The sequence below is a fragment of the Oryctolagus cuniculus genome, chromosome 7 (genome assembly GCF_964237555.1).
Source record: "Oryctolagus cuniculus chromosome 7, mOryCun1.1, whole genome shotgun sequence".
NCBI classification, from domain to species: Eukaryota; Metazoa; Chordata; class Mammalia; order Lagomorpha; family Leporidae; genus Oryctolagus; species Oryctolagus cuniculus.
Genome location: NC_091438.1, coordinates 7,020,625 through 7,033,260, shown reverse-complemented (window position 1 = coordinate 7,033,260; position 12,636 = coordinate 7,020,625). Strand labels below are relative to the sequence as shown.

Genomic DNA, 12,636 nt, shown 5'->3' with positions numbered 1-12,636 from the left:
ACCAGAAAAAAAAAAAAAAAGAGGGGCGGGGAGTAGAATAACAAACATAATCAAGGGAAGACAGTCCTGAAGATAACTTTTTCATCTATGAAGAGAACAGGCAAACCTGTCAGCATGCTGAAGCTCAGGAAATACTGTTCCATGCATCCTTCTGAAGTAATCTATGTGAAAACAAGCTTCAGATAACCAAAACAACCACAGAACAATATAAGGCTAGCAGAGAGCACTAACTATGTACTTACTTTTAGAGCTAAGACTAAGCCGGCGCCGTGGCTCACTAGGCTAATCCTCTACCTTGCGGCGCCGGCACCCCGGGTTCTAGTCCCGGTCGGGGCGCCGGATTCTGTCCCGGTTGCCCCTCTTCCAGGCCAGCTCTCTGCTGTGGCCAGGGAGTGCAGTGGAGGATGGCCCAAGTACTTGGGCCCTGCACCCCATGGGAGACCAGGATAAGTACCTGGCTCCTGCCATCGGATCAGCGCGGTGCGCCGGCCGCGGTGGCCATTGGAGGGTGAACCAATGGCAAAAGGAAAACCTTTCTCTCTCTCTTTCTCTCTCTCACTCCACTCTGCCTGTCCAAAAAAAAAAAAAAAAAAAAAAAAAAAAAAAAAGGCAGCTAAGACTAAATGAGGGCTAACAGGGAGAGTACATTATATAATGCATAAGTTCTCATACAATACATAGTTTGGTTATAAAAAATGGGAATGGGGAGAGCAGAGAGAACCTCTGTAATACACACACCTGTTTGCCACAATGATACTGGTAATGGTGGTATTGTTACGTACAGTCAAGAAAATAAGTGAACTACAGGATATTGTTATCATGGCCTGTGTTCCTTGAAAACTGAAATGCAGGGTAAGAGAGGATATGGAAGAGTTAGAGTAAAAACTCTGGTCCTGAATCTGAATTCAAATGATCAGTATGAACCCACAACATATTTTCTCTTTAACTAATTGTGTACGTAAAACATACTGCTGGTCTAATTTCATCTGCTAAAAAGACCTAGAAGTTATGATCTAAACAGCAATGAGCACTAGCACCCAGATCCATTGCCCACTATAAGAAATTAGGATTGCTTAAAGAAATGTTGGATTCCAGGCAAAAGGCAGAAGCAACAGACAAATAAAACAAGCCTGCAACACTGCGGCACATCATATAACAAAGAAACTTAGGGTCATGACACAACACATAAAAGCCAATGTGAACAGACCACCGCTCTAACAAAACTGGAACAATATGATAAATATGGGTTTCAATAAGGATAATAATTGTGATGGATGAAGCTCATCATATGTGCTTAAGTCTATGAGTTCATAATGATACCACTAAAAAATAAAAAAATGATTTGGTCACGACCCTAAGATGACAAAGCATCAGTTCACTGTCTTCAAATTCTTTATCCTACATAAACAGGAAGATTCAAATCTCCTCCCTTATCCTGCCTTTACCATAGGAAATGCACCTCTGGATACCCAAATATTCGATTAAGGAAAAATCTCTCTTCCTAGAAACATTCCAACTACTAAATGAAATACAATGAAATGAGAATTCACCTCTCAACAAATATACTTAATTAATGGATCTACCAAAACTACTGACATTCTCAAAGACACAACCAGATACTATGTGACTCCAGGTGAGAAAACACACACAACCCATTCTCCTGCCAAAGAGACTGAACATGACTGAACCTTTGCAATCAACAGGGCATTTGTAGAAAGCACAGGGCATGCAAGACCACAGTGAACACAGTCTAGACTGTGGGAGACTACACATGTCAAAATGCCTGGGTTCCTCTACTTAAATTGTAAATAAAAGGCATAGGGGATTAAGTTGTAGGTTAACACAACTTACACACCAATTCTTATAAACAGGCATGACTAAACTATAGTGTTAGATATCGAAATTTTGGTAATAAAACTCCAAAAAGAAACACAAGAAAGTGAGTACTATAAAAGTCAGGACAAGCCGGCGCCACGGCTCACTAGGCTAATCCTCCACCTTGCGGCGCCGGCACACTGGGTTCTAGTCCCGGTCGGGGAGCCGGATTCTGTCCCGGTTGCCCCTCTTCCAGGCCAGCTCTCTGCTATGGCCAGGGAGTGCAGTGGAGGATGGCCCAAGTGCTTGGGCCCTGCACCCCATGGGAGACCAGGAGAAGCACCTGGCTCCTGCCTTCGGATCAGCGCAGTGCGCTGCCCGCAGCGGCCACTGGGGGGTGAACCAACGGCAAAGGAAGACCTTTCTCTCTGTCTCTCTCTCTCTCACTGTCTGTAACTCTACCTGCCAAAAAAAAAAAAAAAAAAAAAAAAAAAGACTTTGAATTTAACAAGACTCTACTAGAGAGTAATAGAGTAATGTAGGAACTACATAATAGAGTTTACTATAGGATCAACTTTGATTGGGAATAAGGATAAAAGCTTTTGGTATACTGTCACATATTTAACTGATAATTTTTTGTTTACCTTAGTGAACAAAAAAGGAGTGCTTAAAATCTAAAGCCAGGGCTTAAAATCTAAAGCCAGGGACCGACGCTGTGGCACAGGTTAATCCTCTCCCTGCGGCGCCAGCATCCCATATGGGCGCCAGTTCTAGTCCCAGCTGCTCTTCTTCCAGTCCAGCTCTCTGCATGGGAGACCAGGAGGAAGCGTCTGGCTCCTGGCTTCAGATCAGCGCAGCTCTGGCCGTAGCGGCCATCTGGGGAGTGAACCAACAGAGGGAAGACGTTTCTGTCTCTACCTCTCACTGTCAGTAACTCTACCTCTCAAATAAATAAATAAAATCTTTAAAAAAAGAAAGTTGTCAAATAATTTTTAAAAAATAATAAAATAAAATCTAAAGCCAAATTTGAGTATTGCACCATAATGCTTTTGTGATACACACACAAAAAAATAAAAAACACACATTTTTACTCTAATGATAAATTCTGACCATGTTAGAAAAACTTGAAAAACAATTTCTGCATAACTCAAATATGTAATTCAGTATAAGATATTTTAATCCTCTGCCCTTAATAACGGGTTTCACCAAATTTTTAAAAACTTTTGAACCCACTTCTACTTTTGAGAATACAGTGAACCAAATAACCTGAGAAACTACTCTAAGCCCCTAGAAATGCCAGGTTAACTTAATCCAAAAACATATGCCTAAGTTAGAAGGAAAATAAAGGATTTCCCTAGAAGCCAAAAACAAGAGACAGAACAAAAAGCCAAGTAGGGGCTGGCGCTGTACGTTAATCCTGTCTGCAATGCCGGCATCCCACATGCGTGCTGGTTTGAGTCCCAGCTATTCCACTTCCAATCCAGCTCTCTGCTGTGGCCTGGGAAAGCAGTAGAAGATGGCCCAAGTGCTTTGGCCCCTGCACCCACATGGGAAACCCGGAAGAAGCTCCTGGCTCCTGGCTTCAGATCAGCTCAGCTCCTGCCATTGCGGCCAACAGGGGAGGGAACCAGTGGATGGAAGACCTCTCTCTCTCTGTCTCTCCCTCTCACTGTCTGTAGCTCTACCTCTCAAATTATTAAATAAAAATCTTAAAAAAAAAAAAAAGTAAAGTAGTGGCTCTAAAAGTAGACATAGCAGCTATCCTTAGAGGACTGCCTATCTCAATACACTGGGGCTTGAGAATTAATATTCCTTCAACAACCTAACAGGAGGCCTCACACCTCTCCCTAGTCTCCTATATTACTGAGGGCTTCTCAAAGGGCTACAATCTCATGAAAGGTGGACTGAAACAATTCACCTATTGGAAAGGTGAGACACACACAAATTTACCTGAACAGGCTGAAACTCCGAGCAATCAAGAGAAAGAAGTCTTCAATTTACAACCACAGGCTTGTCTTTCACTGTATCTGGAATTTACACTTTCACTACAGAGCAGTGCTGCTCTTCCTCAAAATGACCAACTATTTAACATAAAATGTGTTCTGATTCTGTCATGGCTCTGGGTACCAACAAGGACAAGCAGCCTCTCAGAAGAGATGTGCTATAAAGAAAACTCAAAGTTATGTCATGATAGAAATTAAAAGAAAATTAAGAAAAGGAAGGAGGGTGGGAGTAAAGGAAGGGTGAAAGGGATTATATTCTTTTTTTTTGACAGGCAGAGTTGGACAGTGAGGGAGAGAGACAGAGAGAAAGGTCTTCCTTCCGTTGGTTCACCCCCCAAATGGCTGCTGCAGCGGGTGCACTGCGCCAATCCAAAGGCAGGAGCCAGGTGCCTCTTCCTGGTCTCCTATGCGGGTGCAGGGCCCAAGGACGTGGGCCATCCTCCACTGCCTTCCTGGGCCACAGCAGAGAGCTGGACTGGAAGAGGAACAACCGGGACAGAATCCGGTGCCCCGACCAGGACTAGAACCCGGGGTGCCAACGCCGCAGGCAGAGGATTAGCCAAGTGAGCCGCGGTGCTGGCCGGGTTATGTTCTTAAAACCATGTATATGAAATATATGAAGTTTTCCCCTTTTTAATAAATTTTAAAAATCAAATTAAAAAAGGGATGTAATTTCTATCTAGACAGAGCAGAACTCCCATAAAGCTTAAATAGACCTGAGTTTTTTAATCCAAAGTTACAAAACCCATAAGAAAACAAAGTATTCTAAGAGTCAGCAGAAACAGAGAATTATTACTCCAAAGACTTCAAATAGTAGCATAAACTAAAGGAAATACTGAACATTGTTTTTAACAGGTTTAAAAAATAAGACCACAACACTACTATAAAATACACAGGTTTGTAATAGATAAAACACATCTGAGAACAAGCAAACTGAAATACGGATCTGAGAAAATCATTCACAATAGAGCATAAAGAGACAGATGTGAAATATGGAAGGTTAAGAGACAAACAGGAAACAATGTCAAGTTCCAGCAAATCTCCAATAAGATTACGGCAAGGGAAAAGCAAGGATCACGCAGAGACAACATATGAAGAGATATTGGCCAAGATGTCTCCAGAACTGAGGTGAAATAGTAAACTATTTCTTAGTGAAAAAGTACACATTGAGACTCTACATTTCAGAAACTATTAAAATCTTACAAAGAACTCACATGATTAAATCTTCTTGTGAAAGCAACAGCATTTGGTGCAGAACTGTATTTTTCTTTTTTATTCCATCCACAACTTGAAAGCTCCTGGAAAATTAAAGTGAAAATTTAATACAAATTCAAGAAATAGCCCAGTCTCCCTGTCACAGTGTAGATTTCAGAACATTAAAGACATCCTGTGTCCTTTTCTAGAACCACTTATCTAATCTTATAACCACTCAGTTACATTATAAAAACTGATTAGAATATAAGAAAGCAAAATTACTTTTCTATGAGCATACATTTATACTCCATTGGTGGAATACTGGTGGATTGCTTTTTGAAGAGACCTGAATCCCCAGAGGAAAGACCCGCAGATAATAAACACAACACGCATTGAAGACTACCAGCTGTCATGCCCCTCCCCTCACTCATAGCTCCAAAACAGCTTTTCTGTATCTCACTCTTTCAGCTGACAGTCAATGAGCCTAGAGACTTGGCAAAACCTCTCTGGAGGAGTTCTTGATCCTGCAAAGTGTCTGTTAACAGAATTCAAAGAGCCCAAGAACTTGGATGTTTAAAAAAAAAAAAAAGAAAAAAAAATCAATTTTTATTTCATGCTAGCCTCTAATAGGCATAGGACATTTTTATTAATTATAAATGTAGGCTACCCACTAGTAGTAGCAATACATATGACTGTAACCAATAAAGTCATTGATATTTTCATATCACATTATAGTTGGTGTTAATTTATCAAAATTTCCTTTTACACTCATCACTACCACAACACTGTGGTAGCTATTATACCTATCTCTAGATATCAGTTACTATGTTAATAAAGAAGCACATATATTGCTACCTAAGAGCTTTTAAAAATGTTTTATTAGGTGTTATGTTAACAGAACTGATCTCCTTTGATTTTAATGAGTTTCAAATTCTACAAACTACAGACTGCCCAGGGGTCCCAAAGTCTAGAATAGTTTAGTGATCCTCTGTAATACAACAACCAGAGAGAAAGAATATGAATCCAAAAACAAAAACAAAAACCAAAAAGAAGGAAAAAAAGAACTCTCTTGAGTTAGGGGAGGGAACAGAACGAAGTTGAGGGGGCAAAACAGAAAACCCATTCAATTGTTACTGTCAGATGACAAAAGGTACTGTGCTACTAGGCAAAAACAAATTAGCATGTAAAAAAGAAGTTAAAGAACAAAACTGAGCTTTTAGAAATTAAAAAGAGAAACAAAATACTTACTAGAAGGACTGTGAGATAAATATGATCTTTTTAAACAAAAAAACTAAAAAGTGGACCAAAATATTTTTATGTTAATTATAACAGCCAACATTTGAGTAACACAAAGTTTAAGAGAAAATGGAGGAAAGTAGCCTATCAAAAATTTATTTCAAGAAAATATTCTAGACTCATTCCAAGGTATAGCATCAAAAAACAAAACAAAACAAAACAAAACTGCAAGGGGCTGGCACTGTGGTGCAGATTAAGCCACTACTTGTGACAGGTGCATCCCATTATCAGAGTACTGGTTTAAGTCCTAACTGCTTTGCTTCCAGTCAGCTTCCTGCTAATGTGAACCCTGGGCAGGCATCAGAGCATGGCTTAAGGGCTTGGGTCCCTGCCACTCAGATGGAGTTCTGGGCTCCAGGCTTCAAGCTGGCCCAGACCTGGCTGTTACAGCCATTTGAGAAGTGAACCAGCAGATGGTATCTTGGTATCTCCAGCCCCCCATCCTTCCCTCCTTTGTTCCTTCCTCCCTCGGTCAATCTGTACTTCAAAGAAAGAAATCTTTTCAAAAAAATTTCAGGGTAATGCAGCCAGATCATAAATCTATTGAATTCAAAACAAGAAAAATACAGATCACATATGAGTTACTGGGAACAACTGAAGGTACCCAACTGAACCAATCCCTTCAAAACAGCAAAGGGACTTGAAATGCCTACTACGCCAAAGGAAGCCTATGTAAACAAACATTCAACCTTCTTTATGCACAAATGTGGCCTGTTTGATACTTACTTGTGTAAGGTAGTGATCTTTTCCTGTGTGATTCACTCCACAGACTGTTTTAAAAAGACCTCTGCATTCTGAGAAGGGATGTCTTACACACCACCACCACCAGTGAGCACTAATACAGAGATTTCTAGGTGCCAGCATAAGTGCTTTAGACTTATCAACTCATCTGACTTGACAGTGAATTGTGTCTTCGCTTTTCACATAAAAATTTATGTTTGATACTTGAAATAAGAAACGCTAAGGTGTTCTAGAAAATCGATTCAATTCTTTGAACTTTTTAACACCATTCATTTAATGGAAAAATGCCTGGTCACTTTAAGAAAACTGCTAGGGATGCAGTGTTGTGGTGCAGTGGGTTAAGTCACAGCTTGAGACACCCACACCCCATATTGGAGTGCCTGGGATCAAGTCCCACCTCTGCTTACTTTCCAGCTTCCTGCTGATGTGCCAGGAAGGCAATGGCTCATGTTCTTGGGTGCCTGTCACCCACATGGGAGACCCAGATGAGTTCTGGGCTCCTGGCTTGGGCCTGCCCAGCCCTAGCTATTGTAGGCATTTGGGGAATGAGCAGGAAGAGTATCTCTCCACCTTTCAAATACATGAAAATAAACTTAAAAAAAAAAAAATTGGAAAGCTTCTGGAGGGAACGAGCATTTAGGCCTGCTGGACTAATGCTCACATCCCTACAGGAGTACCAAGGTTTGATGCTTGGCTTCAGTTCTGGACCAGGCCAGCCTCAGCCTTTGAGAAGTGATCCAGAAGACAGCAGCTCTGTATGCCTCCAGGAAGGAAGGAAGGAAAAGAGAGAAAGAGAGAGAGTGAGAGTGAGAGTGAGAGTGAGAGAGAGAGAGAGAGAGAGAAAGAAAACTGTTAGGAGTTGACAGGAAGAAAGGAAGTAGAGGGAGAGGTACAAATTATTTGTGAGTAAATGGTTAGAATTCCATTGGAGCCCTCTACTTCAAAAAAGCTTATAATTAGAAAAATGAAAAAAAAATCTCAATAGTTCCTGCTTCAGGAAAATTTCTGCCTTTGAAACAATGTTATATTACTAGACTACCTAACTGAACAAACTATAAAGATGGAAGAACAAATTAGTGGTTGCCAGGAGTTAAGGGTGGTGTGTGACTATGAAAGGGACCACAAGCAGAGATCTTTGTGATGGAAGAGATCTGTACCTTGTCTAAGCCGGAGGTAAGAAATCTACATATAGGATAAAATATCACAGAACTATATACAGAAAGGTCTCTTAAAAATGTTAATTTCCTAGGCCCGGCACTGTGGTATAGTGGGTAAAGCCACCACCTGTGCTGCCAGCATTCTATACAGGCACTGGTTCAAATCCCAGTTGCCCCACTTCCAATCCAGTTCCCTGCTAATGCACCTGGGAAAGCAGCACAAGACAGTCCAAGTCCATGGGCCCCTGTCACCCATGTGGGAGGCCTGGAAGAAGCTCCTGGCTTCTGGCTTTGGATCGGCCCAGCTCTAACCATTGGGGTCTTTTGGGGAGTAAACCAATGGATGGAAGATCTCTCTCTCTCTGCCTTTCAACTAAATAAGTAAATCTTAAAAAAAAAAAAAAAAAGGTAACTTTTAAGAAAAAATTTCCTGGTTTTGACTTTGTACTACAGTATCTAAGATACAACTGAGATGTAACTGCTGAAGGCTGGGTGAAGAGTAATGGGACTTCTATACAATATGTCTGCCGCTTCCTATTAATTTCTCATTTATCGCTGCACAATTTTTTGCAACTTCCTATTATTCTGTAATTATCTCAAAGAAGTTTAAAAAAGGCAACAACAAACTCAATGGATTATGAAGCTGAAATTGTATTCTAGGAACTCACTGGCCACTTTCTTCTTAAACTTTGGCATATTTTCCTAGCTACCAGGCAAGGGATTTCTCCTTGTCCCATGTCTACTTCTCATCAGCTACTTGATGTCTCTGTTAAAAAAAAAATTCTTTTCTCTGTGTCTTGAGAGAATAGGCTACCCCAAACATCCTTCTGTGGCATATTTTCTGTTAGTTCAGAGAAAATCCAAGACCTCTAGAGTGAGAGGAATGGCTCTGAAAAACTGTCCTTTTATGGAAAGCAATTTCCACCTTCTGCATTAGTAGAGTAAATGGCAGACATAGGCAGAGGCTTTCTCTCTGGATCTCCTTATTTCCACAGATGTTTTTACAGGAAGAAGAGACTGGGGGATTCTTACAACAGCAGCCTCTAAGGACCACTCCCTGGTAAACCGCCTCTGTTTTGAGCACCATGTAGCTCTTCTCCTTGCTTGAGTCGCCACCCTAGCCCCAAGACACCCATACTCCTTGTGTAACACAAGATATGATATACATTTAACCACCCGCCCTTCTCTTGGGTCTTACACTTTGTGTTTCTTTCTCATGTCTATGCCGATAATGGTTTTCCTCCTGTCAATATGCCTATTGTTGATTTATTTCAGAAACTGAAATTAACAAACTGGGGCAGGCACTTGGCACAGCAGTTAAGAAGCCACTTGAGAAACCCACATGGGCCGGCGCTGTGGCGTAGCAGGTAAAGCCACCACCTGCAGTGCTGGCATCCCATGTGGGCGTCAGTTTGAGTCCTGGCTGCTCCACTTTCAATCCAGCTCTCTGCTATGGCCTGGGAAGCAGTGGAGGATGGCCCAAGTCCTTGGGCCCCTGCGCCCACGTGGGAGACCTGGAGGAAGCTTCTGGCTCCTGGCTTCTGATCATCTCAGCTCAGGCCATTGCAGCCAGTTGGGGACTGAACCAGTGGGTGGAAGACCTCTCTCAATCAATCTCTCTCTCTCCCTCCCTCTCTCTCATTCTCTCTCGTTTTCTTTCAAATAAATAAATAAATCTTAAAAAGAAAAAAGAAAAACCCCACATACCATATCAAAATGCTTGGTTTGTGTCCTGGCTCCTTGGCTTCAAAACTACTTCCTGCTAATGTGCACCCTGGGAAGCAGAAGATAATGGCTCAGGTAGTTGAGCTCCTGGCACCCATATGGGAGAATGGATTGAGTTCTGGGCTCCTGGCTTTGGTCTGGCCTAGCCTTGGCTATTATGGGTATTTGGGGAGTAAACCAGCAGATAGAAGATCTCTGCCTCTTTCAAATTAAAGTAAAAAATAAAAGTGTTTAAATACATAAAATTATCAAGTCTTCAAAGGGAAAAGAGAAAATTTAAACCTCCCCTACAGTCTCCTCTCTCCTCTAAGACTCTAATATATCTGCCTCCCAGCCACACCAGAACAGAATCTAAGACATAAATTTCATCTCAAGTGTCATCTTTACACAGTTTGTCAGCCTAGTCAAGAGCTATTCTATACAAAACACCTCAGATGAATGCCAAAAAGCTGAAGCAAACTCAGTGACTCAACGGATGCTTATGTTAAGGGTCTGGCTTAAGGGCTACTTTGGGTATATTATGTAAGTAAGCCTACTTCTTGGCAAAGGCTAACTGAAATATAGCAGCCTTGATATCCCTTACAATTTATTCCAATAGATTTAACTAGCAATTTTCTTATAAAGATTTATTTTATTTGAAGGCAAAGTTATACAGAGAAAGAGAGAGAGAGAAAAGAGAGATCGATCGATCTATCGATCTATCCACTGGTTCACCCCTTAAATGGCCAAACAGCTGGAGCTGGGACAGTCTGGAGCCAGGAGCTTCTTCATGGTCCATGGATGCAGGGGCCCACGCACTTGGGCCATCTGCCGCTGCTGTTCGAGGTGCATCAGCTGGCAGCTGAATCAGAAGTGGAACAACAAGGACTCAAACTGGTACCCAATAGGATGCTGGCACTGCAGGCAGTGGTCTTACCTGCTATGCCACATTGCAAGCCCCTAAATTAGCAATTTTTAAATCAGGCAATAGAGAAATCTTTACATGGTAACTCAGATATATAAGGGCAATTTCTTTTTTTTTTTTTTTTTTTTTTTTTTTGACAGGCAGAGTGGACAGTGAGAGAGAGAGACAGAGAGAAAGGTCTTCCTTTGCCGTTGGTTCACCCTCCAATGGCCGCCGCGGCCGGCGCACTGCGGCCTGCGCACCGCGCTGATCCGATGGCAGGAGCCAGGAGCCAGGTGCTTTTCCTGGTCTCCCATGGGGTGCAGGACCCAAGCACCTGGGCCATCCTCCACTGCACTCCCTGGCCACAGCAGAGGGCTGGCCTGGAAGAGGGGCAACCGGGACAGAATCCGGCGCCCCGACCGGGACTAGAACCCGGTGTGCCGGCGCCGCTAGGCGGAGGATTAGCCTAGTGAGCCGCGGCGCCGGCCAGGGCAATTTCTTTTTAAAACTTTTTTTTTTGTTTTAAAGGCAGACACACACACACACACACACACACACACGGAGAGAGATCAATCTTTCATCTACTGGTTCACTCATAAATGCCTACAATTGCCAGGGCTGGGTCAGGCCAAAGCTGGGAACTGGGAACTCAATCCAGGTCTCCCATGTAAATGGCAGGGACCCAAGCACTTGAGCCATCATCTGCTACCTCCCAGGGTGCACATCAGCAGGAAGCTGGAATCTGGAGCAGAGCTGGACTTGAAACTGTGCCATCCAAGCGGCATCTTAACCACTGCACCAAATGCCTGCCTCAACTGGTTATTTCTTCATAGTCATTAAAAGTGTATTTGAAAGAACATTCAAATTCATTTGAACCATGAAACTACTGAGACCGACTTTTGTTAAATTTATTTTGGAAGCTTATGGGAAAACAAAACCCCATAACTAATGACCACCTACCCTGTGAAAGAATTACTGAATTCACAGGAGTCAGCGCTTCTCTTATGTCTTGTAGGTTTGTTCTGTAAAGTGAAATTCTTGATCTAAATTTCATCTTGTAGGTTCCAACACTCTTAAAAGGACTGTTCTAAGGGTGGTGATGTAGGGACACCTATAGACAGAAGAAGAGAAAAGGCCAATATAGACCAACATGTAGACAAATGGAGGGGAGAAAAGGAAAAGCAGTGAGAGCTGTAAAGCGGGGTGGGGGTTCTCACAGGAAGAGACAACGTCTATGAGCTATCTATGGATGCAAAAGTGGGACACGGTGCATCCATTAGTATTCTGCCCATGGCTACTGAGAACCAAGTCCCAGCTACTCTCAGCCTCAGTCTGTATTTTTAAATCCTAAAAATAGGCTTTAGGGGCTAGTGGTGCAATCCACCAGGTTTAGCTGTGGCCTCTGATGCCGGTATCTGCTATCATAGCACTGGATTGAGTGTTGACTGCTCTGCTCCCAATCTAGCTCCCTGCTAAAGTGCCTGGGAAGGCAAAAGAAGATGTCCCAAGTATTCGGGTCCCTGTCACCCATATGGGAGATTAGAGTGGAATTCCAGGCTCCTGGCTTTGGCCTGGCCCAGACCCAGCTATTGTTGCCGTTTGAGAAGTGAACCACAGGATGAAAGAACTCTACCTCTGTCACTCTGCCTTTCAAATAAATACCAAAAAAAAAAAAAAAACCAAAAAAACCAAAAAAACTTTACAAACAAAAGTCTGCACAAAGAACATTCCTCAGGTGTATCATCAGAAACATCTCAAGTTTTTAAGGATTATTTTAAGTAAGACTCAGAATTACTATTAGGTACTTGCTGCATTTAAC

General features: G+C 42.2%; 1 protein-coding gene across 14 annotated transcripts in view; it reads right to left on the bottom strand.

The window, feature by feature from the left end:
• RALGPS2 (Ral GEF with PH domain and SH3 binding motif 2) overlaps positions 1–12,636 on the bottom strand; it is a 189,397-nt gene that overhangs the window by 91,742 nt on the left and 85,019 nt on the right. For all 14 annotated transcript variants that reach the window (XM_051858235.2, XM_070077183.1, XM_070077192.1 and 11 more), the window contains one exon: positions 5,033–5,116. In XM_051858235.2, the coding sequence (XP_051714195.2) occupies positions 5,033–5,116 (84 nt within the window). The remainder of the gene's footprint in view (positions 1–5,032; positions 5,117–12,636) is intronic.